At 30.4% G+C, this 24,931-nt stretch overlaps 2 protein-coding genes across 7 annotated transcripts in view; both read right to left on the bottom strand.

The window, feature by feature from the left end:
- Positions 1–24,931, bottom strand: part of SK (small conductance calcium-activated potassium channel) — a 305,985-nt gene that overhangs the window by 4,266 nt on the left and 276,788 nt on the right. For 3 of the 6 annotated variants that reach the window (XM_089220028.1, XM_089220029.1, XM_089220033.1), the window contains 6 exons: positions 23,605–23,740; positions 19,148–19,258; positions 18,943–19,070; positions 18,346–18,415; positions 18,172–18,279; positions 15,047–15,476 (listed from right to left, as the gene is read on the bottom strand). In XM_089220028.1, the coding sequence (XP_089076154.1) occupies positions 15,072–15,476; positions 18,172–18,279; positions 18,346–18,415; positions 18,943–19,070; positions 19,148–19,258; positions 23,605–23,740 (958 nt within the window). In that variant the 3' untranslated portion in view covers positions 15,047–15,071. Of the gene's footprint in view, positions 1–15,045; positions 15,477–18,171; positions 18,280–18,345; positions 18,416–18,942; positions 19,071–19,147; positions 19,259–21,929; positions 22,066–23,604; positions 23,741–24,931 lie in introns of those variants that run through there. The other 3 variants (XM_089220032.1, XM_089220030.1, XM_089220031.1) reach the window with 3 other exon arrangements.
- LOC149058189 (52 kDa repressor of the inhibitor of the protein kinase-like) lies at positions 7,338–9,121 on the bottom strand. Its single transcript, XM_089219738.1, has one exon. The coding sequence runs from the start codon at positions 9,092–9,094 to the stop codon at positions 7,532–7,534; it is 1,563 nt and encodes a 520-aa protein (XP_089075864.1). The 5' UTR covers positions 9,095–9,121; the 3' UTR covers positions 7,338–7,531.

Raw genomic sequence — 24,931 nt, 5'->3', positions numbered from 1 at the left:
TGCTTTATGGTCTCGTTATCCGCGGTTTCGATATCCGCGCAACTTTCCTCGAACCTAACCTCCGCGGATAACGAGGGATTACTGTATTATTGTTCTTATGTGTGAATTTTAATAAGTAGTGTTTGGTTGATAATAGGTTATGGAATACTGCTATTAGCTGTAAATGCATTTAAGACTGGTTAGAAAAGGCAGATAAGGGGGCAAATTAGTGAGTTTAATTTTTTTATATAACTTGAGAGAATGTCAGCGATTTTGTGTTCCTTGTGTGTATTTTGATATTTGATGGGAAAAAGGGTATAAAATGATTGTAGTATAATTAGGCAGTAATGGTGACATTATGCGCATTGTAACCACAGACCTTAATATATTCATAGTATAATATATATTATTATACTTATAGTATAAGGCCTATGATTGTAACGTATATACAATCATCGTTATAATTTAGATATTTAGACATATGCACAATTCACAATTTTAAAAATACTTATAACTCGCTTTAAAATTAAAATATAATAAAAAGCCTCTGTGATAACCTAGGTAATAATGTTTCCTTTAATTTTTATAAGAGGTTAATTCACTAAAATTTTTTAACTAATGGAGCTAAATTGTAACTGCTGAGCGTAAAATTTGTTATGTCACGCATTTGTAAGACGAAAACAACTCCGTTCAGCAAATTGCATGTTTACTAATTTATCATAGACATTGGCCATTAAACCGCGTGATAATGTGATGAAAAAAGTTACAAAGAGAATAAGTTTTTGCTTCGCTCCGGAGTAAACATCAGGAAAATCGTATTTTAGATTAAGCCGGGTTTTGGCATGTATAACGGAATACGGTATGATAAAAACACAATTTTCTATCTTGCGGAACAATGTAGACATATATTTGGGACTTGGGTTAGTGATATTATACACTTTAATAGTGTGCGTATGATTACAACGTTCGAATATTGAGATAAATAGAGTTTGGCCAAATGCCAGAGGAATAAGTTTATGATTTGGTCATAATACATGCGACGTACGTGACGCGATTGTACGCGAAAATCGAGAAAAACGGCGGCATGGGCGCGTCGTAGTTGAACATTATTAGTGCGGCATAACGAGTTTAACGTAACTAGGTATACGTTTTTATTTGTATTTTATTTTTGGTTTCATTATATTGTTCTATTTTTTGATTATTCTCAGGACACTCGAATGAAAAACGAGATGATTTTAAGCTCCCCATCATATTACGTACGTGCATACCTATAGGTAGGTATACAATAAAAAGTAAGTGCGTGGATCTTCTTCCAAATACAATTTTATTTTCGTTTTCAATGTTGTTGGATTACATTATAATATCCCTATTTTAAATCAAAAAGAAACGAAATAAATAAGAGGTAGGAAATACGTATTACGCTCTTTATGTGGTAACTGGTAATATAGGTATACCGCAGTCCACCTATAATCACACAATATGGGGAATTAGAATAACTCCTTTAAAAATAAATTATCAGCCACATCTGAATATCTGGTAGGTATATGACAGGTATACACTGTCACTACATAAATATATGTACAATTTTGAAATTAAAATGTAAATTATTTCATTTAGGTTGGTCGTATTAGGTTATCTACTTGCTGGCACGGTGGTAAGGTGGGGTTCTAGCCCCCCCCTCCCCACCCTCCACCTAATGATAAATATGTACGACGCGATAAAGTCATAAAACATTATTTTTAAAAGATCTACATCAAAGAATTTATGAAATATTATTTTTACAAAATTTTAACTTATAGGAATACTTTCGTATAAGATGTGTTTTAAGTTTTTGTCGTTATAAAAGTTGAAATAATAATATTAATATTTTATACGGGCATGTGACGCGGCGTATCAGTGTGTCAACATGCAACGCCTGACATAGTACAGTCTATTTTCAAATAGGTAAAAAATAAATAGTAATATTAAAATTAAATTATTACATAATATTATACTCGTATATAATTCTATGATTGTATATTTGTTATTATGCAACTGATTATAATTGTGTTTTATTTTTACATATTACTAATTATACATTTTGTTTAAATAAATACTTTGTAATTAATAAAAAAGGATTTCTTATCTAAAGTATCTATGTTTTAATGTATATCTATGAACAATTTTAACTTCGAAAAGTCAAATAAAATACAAAGTAGGTATAGTTTCTATACGCGCACACTACTATGCAAATACCAATTTAAAAATTTTTAATTTACTATTAAAATATTAGGTAGGTAATCACAAGTTTTTATTTAAAACAAATAATATTCCTGATATTGCTGCAATTTTATACATTTTTGATCAGTTTTTTAACATTATATGATTTTAAATAATTTACTATATGGTGCATAAATAGATGTTGTGTAAAATATCAGTGTTTAGCTTATATTTAATATATTTGTCACTACTAAAAAATTGAAGAATAAATTGAATTTGTTATTTGTCTATAAAGGAAAAAATTACTACAATTTTAATGAAATACGTTTTGAAATTTGTAAAATGAGAAAAAATCTTTTATTTATTAAAAATTATCTTTATCGAGTTATAATTAGGCACTAGATGAAAATATACAAACAAAGATATCCCAAATCATTACATTAAAGATGATTCAGACAAATTCATCTGTTCATTACTAAACACAATTATTTTCATTTATATTTTTTATGAAATGTAGGTAAGTAAAAGAAATATAATTATTGTTATAGTTGTTCTGTCTCATATTATTATGACAACTATACTTAAGTGTGTAATTTAAACACAAGAACACAAATCTGCTTTTTAAATCATTTTATATTTTACAATACAGTATAAACGTGCCATTAACACATTGTAATGAAAACATGGAATCTTATAATATAATATTACAAACTGACTGACTACCAGTTCAAGATAAAAACTATTATCACTGAATATGCAGTGATACCATAACATCCTCCTTATTTATATTTAAAGTAAATATTAATTTGTAACAATATTATAAATATGCTTATAACAATTAATAATGTTATACTAAATAATTATTTTTTTTTTTTATATATATGAACATAACTTTTACATACTCACAAAATTATACAAAATCTTTTTTTTTTTAACAATATGAAAAAGAATTACATAACTAATTAAACATATTACAAAAAATATATATTTTTTTTCTTTTAAAACAATGAGTACCTACATAAATTAATAGGTACTTTCCAATAACATTGAACTTATTTACAATACCAAATATAAAAAACTATCAATTCATAACAATACTTAATATCCAAATCTTTTTGGTATCTTAATTGTTCTGCCAGATCTCCTCACCATATCACCATTAATATCTTTATTTATCACACCTCCACTTTGTACTTTATCACTCATATCCTCTTCCTCGTCTAATTCCAAGCTTAGCGTTTTCTTTTTTCTCATAAATATTATATTTCTTCTTAATTCCTTTCCACTATTATCTTTCACTAGATAACATCTAGGTAAATCTAATTTCTTCAACTATTCTAACCCTATCGATTTCGATTCTTTCTAACACGACTGCTGCATTACCTCTTCTCATTTCTACTTCATTATCTTTGGGGCTTGTTATTTCTTCAGAATTTTGTTTCTCTACTTCTTTAGATTTTTGTACTTCAGCTTCCTTAGATCTTTGTATTTCAACTGTATTGTCTTCTTTAGATTGATTTTCATTAGTCTGACTTTGAAACTCAATACATGCTCTCTGTACTTGAACACCACTCGCTGTTAGTTTTGATTCTTTATTATTACCTAAGTCTTAATTATTATTACATGTTTTAAATTTTTTTCGACAATTAAAGGATTCTTCTATCAATTGTAATTCACAATCTGCGAGTTGGGTCAAGTCTATAAGACTGTTTGAAGTACATTCCATACTACTTGGTACATCATGAATATATGACATTCTTATTTTTTCAGTAATTTCATCGTGTATAACGCTATCATCTTCTATAAAATCATCATTTATTATAGCTTCTTTAATTATTTCTTCATTTATAAGTTCTTCGTTTATTAAACCATCTTTTATTGTTCTTTCATTTCTTATTACATCATTAAATACTTCTTGACCTACAATTTCTTCATACATCGTATTTCCATATAAATCTTCAGCATCTTCTTCATCTATACTTTCAACTCTAATTTCTTGCGCTTTTTTAATTTTATTCTTTTCATCAACTTGTTTTTTTTTTTTACACATCTTTGCAAAATGATTATAACCACTACAATTTCAACAATTTTTGCCATACGCTGGACAACCTCTATACATATGTTTTAAACCACATCTACTACAATTAATTTTAATACTCACCTTACCTTTTTCTTCGGTATTATCCATTTGACGATCCTTTGCATCATTAGCTTTCCATCGATTTTGATATGAATTGTTCCTGTTCCGTGAATCGTCGATTCCCCATTTTGATTTGACTCCAACACCATACACAACTTTGTCCACTTCCTTACTTGAAGCTAATGTTCGTCTGTTACTTTCAGCCCTTTCAATTGATTGACAATACGTCACAATTTTATCTAATGTAACGTCTTCCCTTAACAATCTTGTTTGAGTTTCTCTATCAAAAATACCCAAAACTATTTGTGTTCTTAACATTTTGTTTTCTGCTTCACCAAAGTTGCATCCTTTTATTAATTTCTTCAGATCAGTGTACCAGATATCAAATTGTTCACCTTCACCTTGCTTACGCTTGAAAAAGTTAAAGTGCTCAATAATTTCATTCGTCTTCGGAATACAATATGTTTCTAATGATTTTAATATGGTATCAACTGTTTCTTTTTCTTCTTTTTTAATTGTATTATACAGTTTTAGTCCATCGTGACCCAATAAATTCAATAACCGAGTCACTTGCACTTCGGTATCTTTCTTATCAGTCTCCGTTGCTTTGAAATATATTAGTATTTTCTGTTTGAATACTTTAAAATTCTCAGATATATTACCTTCAAGGCATAAACCTCTCGGTCTGTTGAACTCCAACGACATTTCTTTCTAGATACTATATGTCTTTATCTTCAATTATCCACTCAATCCTCTATTTGGTTCATAATCGACTGCGCCATGTTATAGTTGTTCTGTCTCATATTATTATGACAACTATACTTAAGTGTGTATTTTAAACACAAGAACACAAATCTGCTTTTTAAATCATTTTATATTTTACAATACAGTATAAACGTGCCATTAACACATTGTAATGAAAACATGGAATCTTATATAATATTACAAACTGACTGACTACCAGTTCAAGATAAAAACTATTATCACTGAATATGCAGTGATACCATAACAATTATCCATTCAGTAATTATGTATAATATTAAAGTCATAAAGAAATTATCATTTTTGTACATCATAATGAATATAGTTGTTGAAGGTCTGTAATTAAACATTTGCTTATATAAGGTAGGTACATAAAAAATATTTTACATTATTCTTAAAAAATGTTTAACTATTCAAAAGTTTGTACAAATTATCTATTTAGAATTGTAGAGAATACCATATAAAAAATTAAAAACTAGTTTACTATATAACTATAATATCTATATTATGTTAGATGATACGAAAATATTTATATTTTATTTAAATAACCTCAGTATTTGTTCAAAATATCTTAGACCATGTAAAAAAAATATTTGCTCCACTCTGCCCCCCCCCCCCCTCGGGTAAAAATTGAAGTACCATGCCTGTTTACTTGTAATAAGCTATTATACCTAACCACCTTCCGAACTTATGGTATCTCACTTAAAATTAGTGTCTATAGACTTACGAATAAAGCAGATATGGGAGTATGATTTTTCTTTTATACCTATTCGAAGGTAACTAGTAAAACCGAGCTATTTTATTTTTATTTGCCAACGAATAGAAATATGCAACGGACAAAAGTTGTTTTATTTGGATTGCTGTTAGACTGCTTTATACTGCATACCTACGGTTATACTCCCTCCCTTATTGTAACCAACATTTCTAGGGTCAGTGGGAAGTGGATACCGTTCGACCGTATAATAATATATAGGTAGACCTAATTAAAAAGTAAACAAGACCGTGGATTTACCTTTATTTTAAGTAGAACGAGTTGAAAAAAGAAAAATTAATTTATAATTAAAAATAGAATTTTACCTTGTTATGCGCTCGGCGAGATATACAAAGACCATTGTTTTTGTGTTTTTTTAGCGCTTTGAAAAAAACCAACTAGGTATATGATAATAAAGGAGATAGGGCGAATTCCGCCGAGCTTCTTTGCTCCAGGTGTAAATATGATGGTGGATGATTTGATTAATCAAAAAAAAAAAACATCTTATTATATATAGCCGCATGAGGCTTTTTAGTGAGTCTCGTGTGGCTCTTGAAACCAAGCTTAGAGTAAAATTAATTTATATAATATAAAAAGCACTTTTGAAAAGTAAAATATAATTTCTTAATAATGTGTACCTGAAGAATAATGCTCTGTGTTATGTAAAAAATAAATGTTGCTTTATTCGTTATAAAAATAAAAATGTGTCTTCATTTTATGAACATACCTACCTATCTTACCTGACTCACTTTCAAGTGGTTCCATAAATTTGTGGCTCTCAAAATTAAGGTTTAGTGGCCACCCCTGATATATATGCATACCAAGTTACAGTATTCAAAGTGCAGCGGTATCGTTAGATTATATAATACTTCTTATAGTTGTTTAAAAAAACATATTTTCAGTAATCACTAAGAATAAATACCTATAATATGTCTTGTGTGTCGTTGGTTGGTTATGCAGGAATATTGTAGTAACGAAACAATTATGTTTGGTAGGTAGATAATAAGTAATAACTGATACCTAACCGAGTTTTTAAAAAAATAAAAAAACCTGCGGTTGAACACAATTTATCCGTGTTTTAAGGTAAGAAACATGGAGTGGATTTAATTAACATCGCCGCATGTACCTACATGTTTGTCGACGAACGATGATAATAATAATAATATTTAATTGTATATGTTATAAATATGTTGTCTGTTCTATTTTACCGGCTTGCAGCAGCACTGATACTACTGCAGTTGGTTTCTAAATTTTATACAGTCCCGTATAGGTATACATAGTATATCGGAATCGCATTTATTCTTATAAATAATAGAAAACTGTTTTGGTTAAAAGCACTGCAACACTACTCTGTGGTGTACGCATACGCCATACACACACACACACACACACACACACACACACACACACACACACACACACACACACACACACACACACACACACACACACACACACACACACACACACACATATATATATATATATATATATATAGCAGGGGCGTATTTAGATATTTTTTTTGGGGGGGGCTGTGGTATTTTCTGCAACTGAAATTCCCCAATTCAGCCTATTAAAAATAAGAGTTAGAAAATTAATACACAATTTTAATTTTTGTCATGATTTTTAATGTTTTCAAAAAATTAATAATGAAATAATATATAATAATAATAATAATAATACGATATTCATATAACAAATCAAATCAAATTTAAATTTCTTTCTTTGCCACTGTTAGCAAATTTATCTAATAAAATGTCATCTGGTATGTCAATGTCTCTATGAATAGCTAAAAGGGCAAGTCCCACTAGTCTGGATTCTGAAGTTGTATTTCTTAAATACGTTTTGAGTCTTCTCAACGTCGAAAAGCTGCGCTCAGCTGTAGCGGTGGATACTGGTATTATTGCTAGTATTTTTAGTAATTCATACATGTTTGGATACATTAAATTATCACAGACACTCAAAGCCTCTATAGCAGTTGTGGGCCTTAAGTTGCCTTCAATATTCTTCCACTTAGCTTGCCAAATTTCGTACTCTGCTTCTATAACGTCATTTAGCCCCGGTAAATCATTTTCATAAAATTCAACAGCTTTTTTTAAATAAGAAAATGGTTTTTCAACTACAATACTTGGTAAGACATATTGTAATGAAGTTATAGTTTCATTGTGAGGTATAAATCTTTCATTTAATGCCATCATCAAATCGTCCAAGTACGGTATAAAAATAGATTTTTTGTAATATTCTTCAATGTTGTTAGATGGTACATTGCTTCTATTTCTTTGACTGCTACAAATACGAGGCATTTTTGGTTCAATATTTAACTTTTCAGCAACATCTTTGGCTTCTTTATAAATATTGTTAAATTTTAAATCAACGTTTTCTCTTATGGATTGAAACACAGAAATTACATCGGAAACTTGATTAAGAGCATTAAATAAATCAATATTTTTACTTTGTAAATGTTTCGATAAATTATAAGTATAACTTAATAATTTACTAGACACACAAATAGATATTAAAAAATTAAAGTTGCAAATACAATGTAAAAGGCTATTAGCTCTTTTTGAAGAATCGGTCCCAGAACATTCATTTTGCACTTCTTCTAATGCAGCTACAACGGGTTCTACAAATTCTTTAAAAAGCATAACTGCTTCATGGCGTAACACCCAGCGAGTTTCACATAAAGATTTCAATTTTGTAGATTGTGAATTTGGTTTAATTTCTTTTATTTTATTTTTGAGGAAGGTAGTTCGTTTTGCCGAACTGTTAAAAAAAGAACAGCATTCACTTATTATACCAAAAGCATTTCGAATATCTTGAGATTTTGTAGCATCCGATAAACAAAGATTTAGTGAGTGTGATACACAATGTGTGTATAATGCTTTTGGGTACATATCTTTAATAATTGCCTGAACACCTCTAAAACGACCACGCATTGCTGCAGCCCCGTCGTAACCCTGACCTCGCATTTTATTCAAATCAAAACCAATTTTTTTTAATGTTTCTTTAATCGTGTTAGCCAAACCTTCACCAGATATGTCATATACCGGAACGAATGTAAGAAAATCTTCTCGAATTGAAAAAACCTGCTCGTCAACATAACGAATACATAATGAGAACTGTTCAATTTGTGAAATATCAGTTGTTTCGTCTGCAAGTATTGTATAAAACTTAGTTTTTGAAACTCTTTCAAGAATTTTTGACTGAATTAGAACACCAAACAAATTTATTATTTCGTTTTGTATAAGTGGACTTGTATACATAGATTTACAACCACTAGTTTCCAAATGTTCTTTTAACACGTTGTCACCATTTTTCGAGCGATATCGAAGCAAACAACGGAAATTACCATCGTTATTTTTTGGTTCTTCTAAAGAAATTCTACCAGAATCCTCGTGCCCCCGTAATGCTATTTGCTGTCTACCACATAACCGAATTGTTTGAATAATTGGTTTAAGTTTTGCGCGATTTTTTATAACTTCATCTTTTCGTTTACTATTTAATTGTACTAATATATTATCTTGTTTTTTTTCTAAAATTGCTTTTATGCTGTCAGCTGTAAGTAACGAATTTTTATGGTAATCATTTTTTTCGTGATTTCTAAAGTCTTCCAATGCGTCTTTTAGCTTAGTTTTAAAACAAGTTTACCTAACTTCTCATGTGATCCCTTACCAGCCTGATTTAAATTTAAGAACAATACACAGAATTTACAAAACAATCCCTCTCTTAATTTTGAATATGCTAACCATTTGAAAGTTTCAAGCCATTTAATTTGAAATTTACGTTTATATTTCCCACTATTATCATATGGGAAATTAAACTTTAAATCGGGTGTCCATACGTTTTGCAAAATTGAAACTTTCTCTTCGTCACTTAAATTATTCTTACATTCAACATAACCTCCTATATCAAACTTAGAATCTAAACATTTTAAACTAGGTTCAATTACCGGAGAAATAACTGGTGGACTTGGAGCTGTTTTTTCTGTTTCAAGTGTTGCCATAATGTCATCATCTTGTAAAACATTCGATGTAGATGGAACTGTATCATCGACGGATTCGGTGGACTGTTTAGATTTTTTATAAAAATGCAATAACGATTGTTGAGTTCTTTTCATTATGCTTAGGTGTATTATTATTTTATTTAACCAACAATAACACTCGTCACAATCCACTGTCTTAGTAGTTAGTAGGTACGTACTACGTGCGATACTAAACGCCTAAACGTCGTATATATCAGAGAACAAAATATTTATCTATAATAGCGACTATATAACAGCGTTATCGACCGTCGTCGTCACAACTTCTCGGAAATATTTTTAGCTCATACGGGCTCGTAATGCTCGTATGATTATTGTACGGTGATCGAGACGTGACAACGCGTGTATATCAGCATTGATTATAAATACTATAGATTGCTCACTGGCCGGTTTTTCGGTGGCGTACATTAAAACTCTCGATAGATGGCGATAAGAACAAACAATATTAATAAATTCGTATTTTATTCCAAATGCCGTAACCGCCGCGATTGTCGCGGTGCGGGTATAACTGGTTTTTATCGTCACTCGTCAGTCGTCATGACGTCGACGACTCCCGATCCCGAAGTCCGACTTCTAATAATAATCAAATAATCACTATTTTTATTTTGAATGATTTGGTCGTGTGCGCATTGTCTACGGGCATCAATTTTTATTTTTGTTTTACGTTACCGATCGATGTTCACTGAAATGAGTGACCATTTATTTTGCCCTCCGCTGATCGTCATTACAATAATTATTTATATTATTAATTAATAATCAAACCTTCAACTATTGTCTATTAACATATTGGGAAAAGAAACTAATTTAGAGCGTTCTAATTTTCTATTAATTATAAGAGCTGTTAGAAAATTAAGAAAGAGTAAACTAAAAAATATTGGAAAGATGGGACTTATCTATTCTTAGTTTATTTAGGTAGGTATTTTACTCAAATAAACAGTAACTAATATTCCAGTAATTATTTTATATACCTATAATACCTAGGTACAATTAGTAAATCATAAACCATTAAGAGTTTGAGTTAATGATATTGTTGCAATTTTTATTATTAAATTCGATGGAGCTTTAAGTCCTTATGTTTGCTCAACAAAATCAAAAGTATTATTTTAATGGCTTTCGATTGATGAAAACATTTTTTGAAATATATTCACGTTTACAGAAATAATTATACAAACAATAATATGAAATTTACAACTACAAGGTTCAATTAATATACTGTATTTATAAACATTTATTTTTATTTATAACAGGTTAATTTTTAAGATTTCTTGTAAAATAACTAAAACTATCAAATGAATACGTACTTTATGCAGCACCAATCAATTACTTATTTTTAAAAATTTTTAATTTGTCTGCATTTTGTAATTCTCTTTTTTTATGACGAATTCTTGTCAATGTTTGAACTTCAAATGCTAATAAAAAAAAATTGTGCCTATGTATTCTTATAATTTTTTAATCACAATAAGAATAACTTATGAGGAACTTTGTATTAAATTTTCAAGTATTTTGGTAGGGCCAAAAAAATTTTATCGACAATTCACAAAATTTTTTTAAGAAAAATTGAAAATTTCTGTGGTCTATAAATATCTCAAAAAAAGTCAAAATATTTTGAAAATTAAATCATGTAAAGAAAATGCCAATCTTAATAACTGGTAAAATTTTCAAGTATCTGTCACTTATACTTTTTGAATAATAACAAATATTTAAAATCGTTTCAGGATAAATCGTTATCGTTACGCTATTTCGTAAAAATTTAAAATTCAGATGCACTTAAAATTTTTCCTATAATGACGCTTCGAGTTTTGTCTATAGCTACTTGAAGAAAAACTTATGGAAGACTTAGTGTTGTATTTTCAATCCTTAGTTATAAACACAAAAATTTTTATGAATTTTCAACTTCAAAATTACTTGCGAATTTTCGCGTTTTCGACAGATTTCGTAAAAATTTAAAGTATAAACGCTTAAAAAAAAAAAATTGTGTCTAACGATTTTTAATTTTTTTTAGCTATAATAAGAACAACTCATAAGGAACCTTGTATTAAATTTTCAAGTTTTTTTTGGTCATCCAAAAATTTTTTACCGACACTTCAAAAAAAATTGCTCATAAAAATCGAAAATTTCAGTGGTCTATAAATATCTCAAAAAAAGTCAAAATTTTTTGAAAATTAAACTGTACATAGATAACACTAACATAAACATTTGGTAAAAATTTAAAGCGTTTACAGTGATTAGTTTTTGAATTACCATCATATAAAAAAATCGATTTGGTCTAAAACTGGTTTTGCGTAAAAACTCCCGTTTTTCCGTCATTTTTTTTTGTTTTTCTCGATTTTTTTGAAAACTGTTGGAAAATGTTTACTTTTCACCTCTATAATGCACCAAGGATATTCACTTTTACATCAGAAACCACCCCCAAAGTTTGAAATCGAAGCATTTTTTCGACTAGTGATGCTGTACACAGACACACATCATTGTAAAATCAATACATTCATCACTTCGTTCAGAATCTAAAATCAATAATAAATTATGATATACATACAAATAAATATAAATTTAATAAATTGGTTGATTTTTTAATCCTATTTTTTTCACATATTCTAAACGATTTATTTCGCCATCCTGGTATTTCTTCGTGAGATACCCTTAATTTATTGTTAGGAGGAGAGTTCATATAAATAAATGTTTCGCTTTATAATTTTAATAATACATCAATTACTATGGACGGAACAATGAGCAAAATAAAATTGATCTTTTAAATGTGGATGATATGATTCAGCTGCATTTAAAGTTCGTATAACCTCATTATCCGGAATTTCAGCCTAAATTTACACAGGTACCTAGGATTTTGGCGCTTTCGTACGATACGATTTTGGCGCTTTTGTACGATAAGACTTTATTTTGTCTTATCTAATTTTGGCGCTTATGTCTTCCATCGTAACAGATAAAACTGACTTTTAGAATAACTTTTGTTCTAATTAATATTTTTTTATTTTTTTTGTTGCCGGAATGGATTATCCACTTTTTTAATAAATTAGAATCCAACGGAAAGGTGTAAAATCGAGTTTTGGTATTTTTTTGCATATTATTGCAATTAAAATAAGAACACTTTCTTCTCGACATTTTGGCGTAATAAAATAAACGTTACAGAACGTGTTAACAATCGCGATACAACCGTGAACCGACTGTCAAAGCGTCAATTGGAAATGAAAAACTACACACCATATTATCCATTATTGCATATGTGTGTGTGTGTGTGTGTGTGTGTGTGTGAGACATCGAGCCATTGACTAAATTATACACGAAACCAAAATAGATTTTGAACGTTTATTAGTTATTAGGTACTTAATATTATATTTAGCATTTCGCACTCAGTTAGACGCTAGCGATTGCAGCGTTACCGTGCACAACTAACCACGCGTCCGCAGCGCAGCCTAACGATACCGTGCAAATAGCACGCCACCGAAAAACCGGCCAGTGAGCAATCTATAGTATTTATAATCAATGATATCAGTAAATCAATTTTAGATAAAAGAAATCGAAATAACGATAATGCAGCAGAACCGCACGTCAAAATTAAACATTTATGTACCGAACTCAAAGGTATAATCGTTATGATCAAAATCGTCATTGACACATTATATGAATAAATTGTTCGTTGTTAATAATAATTCTTTATAAAATTATATTGAACTTTTACGATTTTACATCTAATAGAACATAATAATTAATAAGTAGACTTAATACACAATTCCTGGATTTCGGGGGGGGGCTGAAGCCCCCTCAGCCCCCCCCCCCCCCCATAAATACGCCCCTGATATATAGGTATGTATAAAAATATACAATGGATTTAGCGACGGACCGAAATTAGTTACAAACGTGTGCATCTGTGTTATTATTAAATTCGAACGATTCCAGATAATAACCATTTTATATTCACTGTTGCAGAACACTCGTGTGATGGTGCTCTGTAAAGGGTGCAAAGACGCGCGACGCGAATTCAGATATTCACATCTCCCACCGCCCACGCATGCATTAAAATTATTGATTTGGAGACTAGATTTCTCTCTCTTTCTCTCTCTTCGAATCTAATAGATTCCTCGCACCTACAGTAAAAAATACTATCGGTTTTTTCTTCCGCAAAGCCCGATGGTACCTACACCGTGGCAAGGGTATAATATATAAGGTATACCTACCAGGTATGTACCGCACTATATGGTATTAAAATAAAAACGTAGGGACGCCGTGGAAATAACAAAAGCCAAGGTCGATAACGAGAACGGTGGTCTTATTTTACGATACGTCGGGGCGAGATAAAATACTTTGGCGACGACAGCAATCGATATAGTTAGGTATCTATGATAAAAGCAGCAGCGTGTGCTAGACAGTAAAAGTAAATATAGATAATCTACCTACGTATGGATTCAAATATATGATAATAATCTGCAGGTAGGTATCCACCTAACGATGGACGAGGTGGGGAATTATATAATAGGTAGGTATGCTATTGTTTTAATAATATTAAAATATCATCATATATTATTAATGCGAGTTCAAAATAATAAATACAACAATGTACCCACGGTATTAAAATAAACCATAATTCACAACAAAGACTGAAAATAAGATAAAAATAATTCAGTAGGTTAGATACTTAGGTTTATCTGCATTTTGATATATTAACAAACAGTTACGATTAAAATGTAAAATAACTAAGTAAAGTATAAATGATGCGTTTATAATAATATACAATACATTTTTTTTTTATTGAAATTAATCTACATTCTATACATATTCTTTAAATTTATAATACCTATTACATGTAAATTATATAACTTGTAAATAATTTAGAGTTAAACCCATTGTTGCCAATTGCCATAGTAGCCGAGGCTTAAAATAAAAAAATAAAAATACCTTTTACTAGCAGCATCCATCTATCTATATATATTATATTGATTAACCGCTATTGGGAAACCATGTTGTAGTATATTATGCAATATGCTGCATTTAGTATAATATTAGAGAATACAATAATTTTTAAATTCCAGCTCCACGTGTTCAGCAATATTTCGTTGTATGACGAAAAAAATGGGTTGTAATAATTTACCTACGTTGTGAAATAACCCGACGTGACGTGATAGTTGGCAATTAATTATACGAGATACATCATAATAATACCTACCGATGGGCGGCGGTCGGGCGTGGGCTCAGCTGGACGGCTGGATGGGCTCGGGCACTAAATGCGGCGTCCGGCTGCTGATTGGCGGCAATATGGGACTGGTGGGCCAGTGGTAATGGGACGCGCCGCCGGCACCTGTTGGAGGCACGCTGCGCGAGTGCGACATGACCGTCGACCCGTTACCCATGGCCAACATCATGCCGCCGCTCGTGGCGCCGGAGGACGACGGGAACATCATCGGGTTGCCACCGACGCCGGTCATGCTGCCCGCCGGAGACGAAACGGACGGTTGCATCTGGCCGCCGGTGGCCGCCGCGGCCGCCGATTCTGGGTGCAGGAAGTTGCGCCTAGACTCCGTCGTCGACGACAGGTTGCTGGTGTTCTGCTGGTTCTGCGCTATGCACCGGGTCAGGATCTCCGGCAACAGCTCCAGCTGCACAGACATGACCCGCATTTTTTTAATGGATTATCCGACACATATTATTATACACAGATTTCCAACATCTGCTCCTATTTCTTTATATCGTGGAAATTAAGGGCAAACATCAAACATCACTAAATTGGTCGACATTGTAAAAAAAAAATAAAAGGTACTCTGCATAATGTTGTTTTACTAATCCGTTCATAAGCTCATCGCTCCTTTAAATTCTCATAAGCTATAAGTTGTAACTAATCAATAGACAACATCAATAGGTGTATAATCGTTAAATATTCGATTTTTAACTGTTGACATTTTCAGATATATATTCTCCTCTTGAAAATAAATTTAATAATGCATATTCTGTGATTAAAAAAATTTTGATGGTAAAAATATAATTTGAATGTAAATTTTATGAATTTAAAATATGTCAAAATAAAATTTCTAAATTTTTTAATATTTTTCAAGAAAAATTAGGTTTTACCTTAAAAAGAACCATCTGGATTTAGTACTGAATATTATGCTTTTTTGAATCACATTCTTTTATGAATATTGGAAAGAAATTTTTTCATATAATTATTTGTACAATATGTGCGTAAATGAAGAAGAAAGAGAAAAACTAGATATTATATCAACCAACTTATACGAATCAATCGGACCCGACTGTCAACCCGAAAAAATCATGTCGTCCCTCAGGACAACCAAAATAGATAAATACATTTAATTAGAATAAATATAGTTTTAAGAATAGTATAATGTAAATTATGTATAAAGCTATAATGGCCCATGTCGCCGAAGCTATAAAGACCAATTAAAAAAAAAAAAAATGTGCGTAAGAATGTTAAAAATAGATATCTTGTGTGATTATGATATTTTAATGGTACCTAGCTGATGATGTGTATTTATTTAGGAATATTATGTAGAAATCAAATATTGTAATACGTTTATTATTGCAGGAGAGTATAATAATTTATGTTTTTAATTTTTTTTACTTCTCGATAATAATATAGTTTTAAGTATAAGCCATAACTTAAATGTATTTAAACAAATAAAAATGAAAATAATAATTATAATAAAAACGCAGAAATCATCCTTGATGTTATTTTCAACTGTCGATCAATAACAATTAATAACAATATTATGTTTCCTTAACCATGAATATTGTGCCGGCATATCTAATAAAACTGATTGTTTGACAGAAATTTGATTGAATTGAGACTTTTGGCAGAGATTACAGCTTATGTCCATATTTGTCAGTTCAGATGACACTGTTTGTAAATAAAATGTTAGCTGCACGTCATGTTGGTTCCTCCCAACAGTTCCCCGCTATCGCTCAACAACCCCTCCCAAAAAACAGCTTCAGATATCAAGAGTGAGATCGGATGTGCGAGACACGGGTACGGATGTTATTACTTCGATTACTCGACAAATTGAATTTGAACACCATCAAAGCAAACGATTTAGTACTCGGGCAAATGTTTGTAGAGTATTATTATTAAGAGCATTATGACTGATATTTAACGACTAATGAAAACAGCACCTACTACGTAGCTCCGATTATTTCAGGCTTTTCCGGTGAATAGTTCACATTGAGATATCACTTAAAATGTTCTTTGTCATGAGAAGAATATTTTTCGAACGTGTGGAAATAATATTAAAAATTAGGTAAAATACTTTTAACCAATATCCATATTTTTTCACCCCGTAAAAACCGTCTGAGTGGATTAAATTTAGATGTGGTTCAATCACTTGAATATGTGTAATCAAGTGGAATTTTTCCTGATATTTGGCAAGCGTTTAGAATTATTATCTATTTATGATATTATTATTGTCATTATTTTTTAAAGATTGTCCGCTCGGTTGGAAGTCATTAACAAACTTTTTTTTTTATCAAACGACTATTTAATTTTCGTAAGCTCAATGAAAAATAAAATGTTAATTTTGACCTAATTACTTGGCAGTTTAAAGACCAATAAGAGATTCTGTACTAAGCATAAAATAATAGTTGTTTGTTAAAGAATAATGATGGTGTAAACTGTAAATAAAGGTGAATGTATAAGCTCAGAATAATATAAAAATTGTAACGGTATGTAATAATTATATAATATTCAAATTAAATGAATTAATTATTTATAAATCATAATGTAAAATAAATGGTTGTTATATCTATAAAACTCAAATACGTCAGAAAATTAATCAAAGTTTCAATTACATAATATTATAATTTGATGTAACACCGTGTTATGTAATTCTAGTTGTATAACTCGATTGAAATACATTTCATTTATTCGGCCATGTAAAATAATTTACAGAAGTTATGACTATAAAATTTATCTTTTATTTAGAAATGGTTCATTAAGACTTCAGATTGTTGTTTAATATTATGTTTGATTAAATTCCTTTATTCTTAGTTATAATAACAAAACAAAATGATTTCTACGAAACTGTAAGTCCGTATAACTATGACTTTACTTAGCCTGTAGAAGGAAGAAGAAATAATTTTAAGTAAATGAATCTTTAAGTACCATACCGATAAAGAATATTTTTTATTGTAATTGGTTTAAAAACAAAATGTTTAATATTTTCCGAACACGATATTGCACGCATACCATATAATAAATATATACATTGATAGTATTTTATAGTCGTCCCAACTGGGAATGACATTAATACGATAAAGCAATAAACAATATGGAATTGTATTATTCACCTGTTCTTGTAGGGCTACCAGTTTATCTTCGAGATTCACCAAACGTTCTTCAAACGCATCGTATCGATTACTCATGTCGGATACAATTTCATAAACAGTGTTCTGCGTCTAAAAATATATCAATCATTATCCTCCATATTTGCTGTTACGTTGAAGGTAATTTCTGTTACTCACTTTGGCCATGTCTGTTATTGTATTTGCGTTGTCCATTAATTTTCTTTGGTCCATTTTCACTTTTCTCAACCTGAGATAAACATAAAAATATTTATCTCAAACTAAAAACATAACACCCGAGTTTTAAACAGTCTAACGGTGGTTGTATCGAGTATTATTTCTCAAACTGTCTACTTGAAAAATGTCCGCATTCGGTTGGAATAAAATTGTTGTATATAAAAACTCTTGTTATCCCCTCGAGGGAAGTGCGGTTGTTTTAATTGAAGAGTTTAATTGAAAAGGGTTAGTGACGTCATGTAGTTGTTTATAAGGAAACTACTAGTATTTAATTACCACAAGCGCGTTGAGTTGGGACAACTTATTATTTTACATTCAACTCGGTAAAGTCATGAAAAAGAAATGCATTTGAATATACTGTGTGCTACAAACACAATAATGGAATGTTTAGATACGAAATATAATTGTTTTCGAACAATATAACGAATGCCATTTTACGGTTGTTCTTGAGCCGTTTAAGTCTATTATAGTTTTTCTACAGAGATTTTCTTTTGACGGCCGACAAACGTTTCGGGTAATATTGAATTTTAATAGACTTACGCGTATATAGCCAACAAGAATTTTCGTTGGTGTGTTCGAACCCTGCCTGCATTCACCCTTTTCACCAGTCTGGTGTGTTTGTAGATCAGCCACGTCTCTCTGAGGACGTTGGCCGCAGCATTTTTCAGCTGATAAACAAATAATATATTTTTAATGAAAAAAAAGTTATCCACATTAATAGTATACAAATTATTTAATATTGTACTCGTTTTGTAAGTTGAGTGTCCATCATGAAATTATGGACGTGTTTCTCTGCTCTAGACAGTTCCATCTTCCGTGACACAACAGCCACTAGAAGAGCAGTGCATCCGGCGCCCTGGAAACATCATTTAATTCATGGTTATTTAAGACCAGAATTGGTGGTTAAAATAAAATCGGAGCAAATATTTTGAAGGAGAAAAACAACACTACATTATAGTTAGTATAGTTGTCTATTTATAGTGTTTGATGATTAAAGCCAACATAAATTTGTTCATGCAAAGTTATTAATATAAGTTTGGTGGAAGTTTGTTTTATAAATGATTGATGATGGTTAAAGAATAACAAAAATTGTAAGTGGAAAATATTTAAAAAAAATATTTTTTGTCCAGAACGAAGATGATGATGTTTTTATAGTAATAATAATAATGATAAAAAATAGCTCTATTCATGCAATTTAAAGGCTTTATGTACTAGTAGAAATGTATGCTTATTTTTATAATTGAATTAATTTGTTAAATTTATTAAAAGCGTAGTGTTTAACTCTTTTGTTTAACTCTGATTAACAGTTAGGACTAGGATACTGTTGTTATCGGAAAAGTCCATTGGTGCGATCCAATTTTCGATGTCACAGTAATTAGGCCCACTGCTCGGTCGATGTTTAAATAAAATATATTATTTTGTTCTTTCATTCATCCACGTAGAATTAAAATATCATTAGTGATGGCATTTGGCAAAATAATTGGGATTGTGGAAAATTAAAGCATGTTCCATTATAATATCAATGTGTATTTGGAGTCGTTGTACTACAATTACAGATGTGCTCCATCTCGTCGAATAAATTTCGGTGTTTCGTGTTTGGATGTACACTATATCAACCTCTAAACATTAAGTATTTTTGTAGAAAATAATCGAGTGCACATTTTTTTACTTTAGTTTTACAAATCAACAAGCGTTTTAATGCCCATTAACCATATATTATTATGTTCATGCAATATTAAACAAAGAAGTTCCTGTACAGTTACACTTAAAAATAAAATAATATTACAACGTGCATCCCGGGTTAGTGAAAAATCGAAAAATTATTTACATATTATTATGATTGTTGTGGAGTTTTCATTTTGTTTTAAAGCCCATGTTTTATTTTCTTGAAACGTGAATGAGGCAAAATAGTGTTAGACAAAGCGTGATACATTTGACATTGCATGGCGATTAGATATGTTTAGTGTTCACATAAAAAATATACAAAAATAGTTCATACTATCCTGTTTGTCTTTATTTTGTAATTGTTCAATTATTACAACATAATACAAACATTATCTAACAACTAACTATTTTATTATAGTGGTATGAATTTTCGAATTAACAGAGCTTAAATAATATTATCTGTATGCAGTGCATCAAGACACCACAATTGCCTACTCGGGACGCCGTGTTAACGACTGTAGTATAAATAATATTTTTTTTTTTGGTTGTTATATTATTATGGTGTTAATACCTAAATCTAAGACAGTGCGTCTATACAGAAGTGTCTAATTTCTAAGTAATAATAATAATAATAATAATAATAAATAATTGCAACACAATTGTACAATATCACTTGTGATTTTCGCAACAGTATCAACAATGTTATACATCAATTACGAAATATCTATAATATTATTGTATCTAAAGCGCTATTGAAACTACTGTACAAGGGGCTTTATATATTTATAAAGCGCTTCTACGCGCTTTGCATGGTGTTCGGAATGTTCAAGTAAGACATTTGGAATTTACATTATGTGAGCGGTCCTTAAAATAATTGCTTTGAAACGCTTTTACATGTAATTATTATTATTGTTATATCAAAGGGATTCATATAAAACCATGTTTGATGTGAGAGGAAGAATGTTGAGTTGAAAAACAAAGTATAATATATATAATGTTTATGTAAATTTACATATAGGGTGGATTTCTGTAGGTAAAATATGGCATTTCTCAGAAAATATTCATACATTTTAGTGAGCACACATTTTTTAAAACTGTTAACCCAAATCTACTTTTTCATTGAATTATATTAATATTTTCTTATCTTGCTCCTATTTATAGGCAACAAATATCAAATTCCAATTTTTAAACGGTAAAGTATAATTTTAAGTATCGTAAGTTATTATATTTTTAACAATGTTGATGTATATTAATCAAGTATGAGACTCATTGCTTTGACTTTAATTATATAATTAAATGGCTTATAACAAATAACTATCAACTAAAATGAAATACCAGATAAATCATAAACGTATGTATTTAATATTATCAGAAAAATATTTTATTTTAAAATTATATATTATAAAATTGTTGGTTGCTTCATCAAAAGTAACTAATATTAGGGAGTGTGTAACATTATTATAATTATGAAAATGTACAAAATCTTTGTAGGTATGCCATTAAAATATTTAATATTTTTACCTTAAAAGTTATTTTATTCTGATTCGCTCATTATAGCCTATATAGGGGTACACTAATATATATTTTTTGAATATCTACATATTACATATAGTTTAAAACGTTTATTTTCTATGAATCCCTTAGACACTATAGCTATATTATCATGTTTCCAATAAATTCATCTACTCTAAAATCTAAATCCATTTGAACATCGCTCAATAGTATTCTTTCCTTAATTAATTTAATGCATTTTCCAAGCAAGCACGCTAGAATTTTTTGACGCTATCGGCTGGATAGACTATTTGGTCACTAAATTTGAGGCCACTGGGATATTTGCTTGATTGTTTTGGAGTCGGTCTTACCATTATGCCAGTGGTGACCGCAATGCCACGACCGCAGTAAGTGTTTGGCACTATGTCTCCGAAGCCCACGCTCAGGAACGTGATCGCTATGAACCACATGGAGTTCAGCAGGTTAGCGTGATCTTCATCATGAAACCTACAGAGCCCCAGACACAGTGTAGTATTGATCACAACCCAATCCCAGTAAAAAATTAAATTATAATTTATAAATTATAAATATTACAATATTTCTTATGAACCACGATTTATTATCTTTCTCTCCTATCGACTCCAAAAACACATCGATATGTACAGTTTCCGTATCGAAATTAATACTAAGATGCGTAAAAAAAGACAATAACACAATTTTAAACACGAGTTCATATTCTATTCGCTTTTGCGCGTATGACAATACTGGTTGAAATACATTAAATGAAATTCATTGCTTCAATTGTTTATCAGCCCCAGGGATTCAGAACGATGCGTTCTAACCCGATTATCCAATCATGATGACATTAATGACATTAAAAAAAAAAAGTTTTGAAATATCAACACGAGTTCAGGAGTGCGTGTATTTTATATTTCGTAGAAGATCTATTATGAAGCGTGACTTGTTATTTACTCTTCTTCGATGTAGAATTTCATCGTATTTCAGACAACACGAATTTGTTAGATATATTACAGGACCCCAGATAAATAATATGAATAATTGTACTATATCCTACTAATTTAGATATTTCCTAATGATAATTTTTATTAATAAAAACCGATTATTATATGAGATGATGACATAAAATAATATATATATTGAATAAACAATGTGACGTTACACAATTGATACTTATTGGAAGTAATTAAATCCTAGATGTTGGTGGACGTGCTCAACGTTCAACGAGTTAAGTTATATTATACATAAAAGTTTTTACGTTAATTCTGGACGGATGAATGAAAAATTTACAATATAAAGTATTTAACAAGTGTTCGGAATTCAATAACACACACCTTTTAAAATAGAAACAAAAAAAATATTATAACTGGACACAAGTGTAGAACATATGAACGCTTTCAATTCAATTGGTTCCCAATGAATGTAAATAGCTTTTTAAAGCAAATAAAGTTCTAAAACTTTGTGTCGCGTCTACAAAGTTAGCAGAAGCTCGTGCCAGGACATAATTAATTTACGGCGGCGGCTAAGGCAGTGTTGGTTGGGTGTGTCCCTTATTAAAATTGGTTTACGATCGTTATTATTCGAAATATAAGCTTAATCGAATTATGTGTGACTGGAATTGCTGGTGGGGGTGGGTGAGAGGAGGGAAATTTAAAACGACTTTCCGGATTCACTAACTACACGGAAAACACCATGTTGTACAGCGCTTAAACGCGTGTATAAACGCAATTCCAATTTTGTAAGCTCCAGAGTAAACAGTTCGCTTTTAATTGTTAAAGTTAATTACATTTTAATTTTAGTATTTGTGTTGATGAAGAGTTTTAAAGTAATAATTCTCTCTTTCTCGGTCACGAGTAAGAGGTGAATTGGTGGTTGGTCAAAAGTAAAAGCACACGATGGCGCTGTGTTTGTAAACATGTGTTTGTGTTTTTTGTGTACTGTGTGTGTGTGTGTGTGTGTGTGTGTGCGTGTGCGCGCGCGTGCGCGTTTATCATGTATTGTGTATGTGTTCGTCATTATTAATCTTACCATAATACCGCAGGAGAGCGTGATGCCTCGTCCGCAGTACGTGTTTGGTACAATGTCTCCGTAGCCTACACTGAGTAACGTGATGGCTATCAGCCACATTGAGTTCAAGTAATTGGCGTGGTCTTCGTCGTGGAACCTGCATGCAATATTATACAATGTCCATACTTCTGGTAGGATAGTATAGTAGTGACGCTAGATCGCCTCTTACGTTTATGCAATAATGCGTTCGGTGATGATGATTATTATTATTATAATTATTTTTTATTTAACAAAATAAAATATCAAATCATTTAGTTGCAAAAAAAAAAAGAAGATGAGTAATTCTACTTTTCAAACATTTTATTATAGTGATTAACGAGCGAGAAATTGTGAGGGGAAAAAGTATATATATATTATTTTTATTCATTAATGTGTTTTTATCTTTCCTTGCACCGCGAACACCTCAGAACAGACTAGAACTTAAGAGTTGATGGCAGATAAAATAATGTATAAAACCACTGGGAATCGTAAAATATATTAATTACCTACGTATCTATAGTGTTATTTTTGTATAAGAAAGCATCCGATGTGTTGGGATCTTGTGTTAAATATCTATAATCTGCAGATGGTTAATATGTGGTGAACACTAATGATACTAGTCACAAGTTACTAAATTAAACATCAGTCAACATACCAGCCCATCAATGTAAAAATATATTTTTTAAACTCCTACAAAGAAATTTCTCTACGCAAATGTATATAATATCATGTTGTTTGGTGAAATTAATGTTTATGTATTATATTAGTAATTATTTTCAAGCAAATATTCTGAAAAAGCTTTGAGTAGGTACATATAATTTAGGGTTTCCTGAAATATGTGTTATAAATGGTGTTTGCATTTTATTCCTGGAGAGGCTATAAAATTAAACACATTTTAATCGCTCCTAACTCCGAAGTTATAAGTGGTACTACTTATAAGTTATATTATATGAATGCATTAATAATAAATATGATTTATGATATTAATAAACGTTTTATAAATTATTAAAGTTTAATATAATATTGTATTAATAAAAATACCACTATACAGCAGCAGCCTACGTTACTAGTTAGACGATATGATAATTTTTTTTAGGGAAAATGTCTATTAAGATTATGCTTTTCGTGTAAATTTACGTGTACTGTAAAATACAATATCGCATTTAGCTTATTGTTAATTACACGCCTAAGAACAGACACGTAAGCAACTATGGCGCATAGCGGATTTTTAGCAGTTTTAAATTACTTTAATTTGTTTTGGATGCTTAGCTAGAACAATTATAATGCCATCGCCACCATGACTAGGTTT

This window comes from Diuraphis noxia, unplaced genomic scaffold (assembly GCF_037042655.1).
Source record: "Diuraphis noxia isolate RWA-SAM2 unplaced genomic scaffold, SU_Dnox_SAM2 contig0002, whole genome shotgun sequence".
Lineage (NCBI taxonomy): Eukaryota > Metazoa > Arthropoda > Insecta > Hemiptera > Aphididae > Diuraphis > Diuraphis noxia.
The sequence above is the reverse complement of the archived record's forward strand: the minus strand, read 5'-3'. Positions and strand labels throughout refer to the sequence as shown.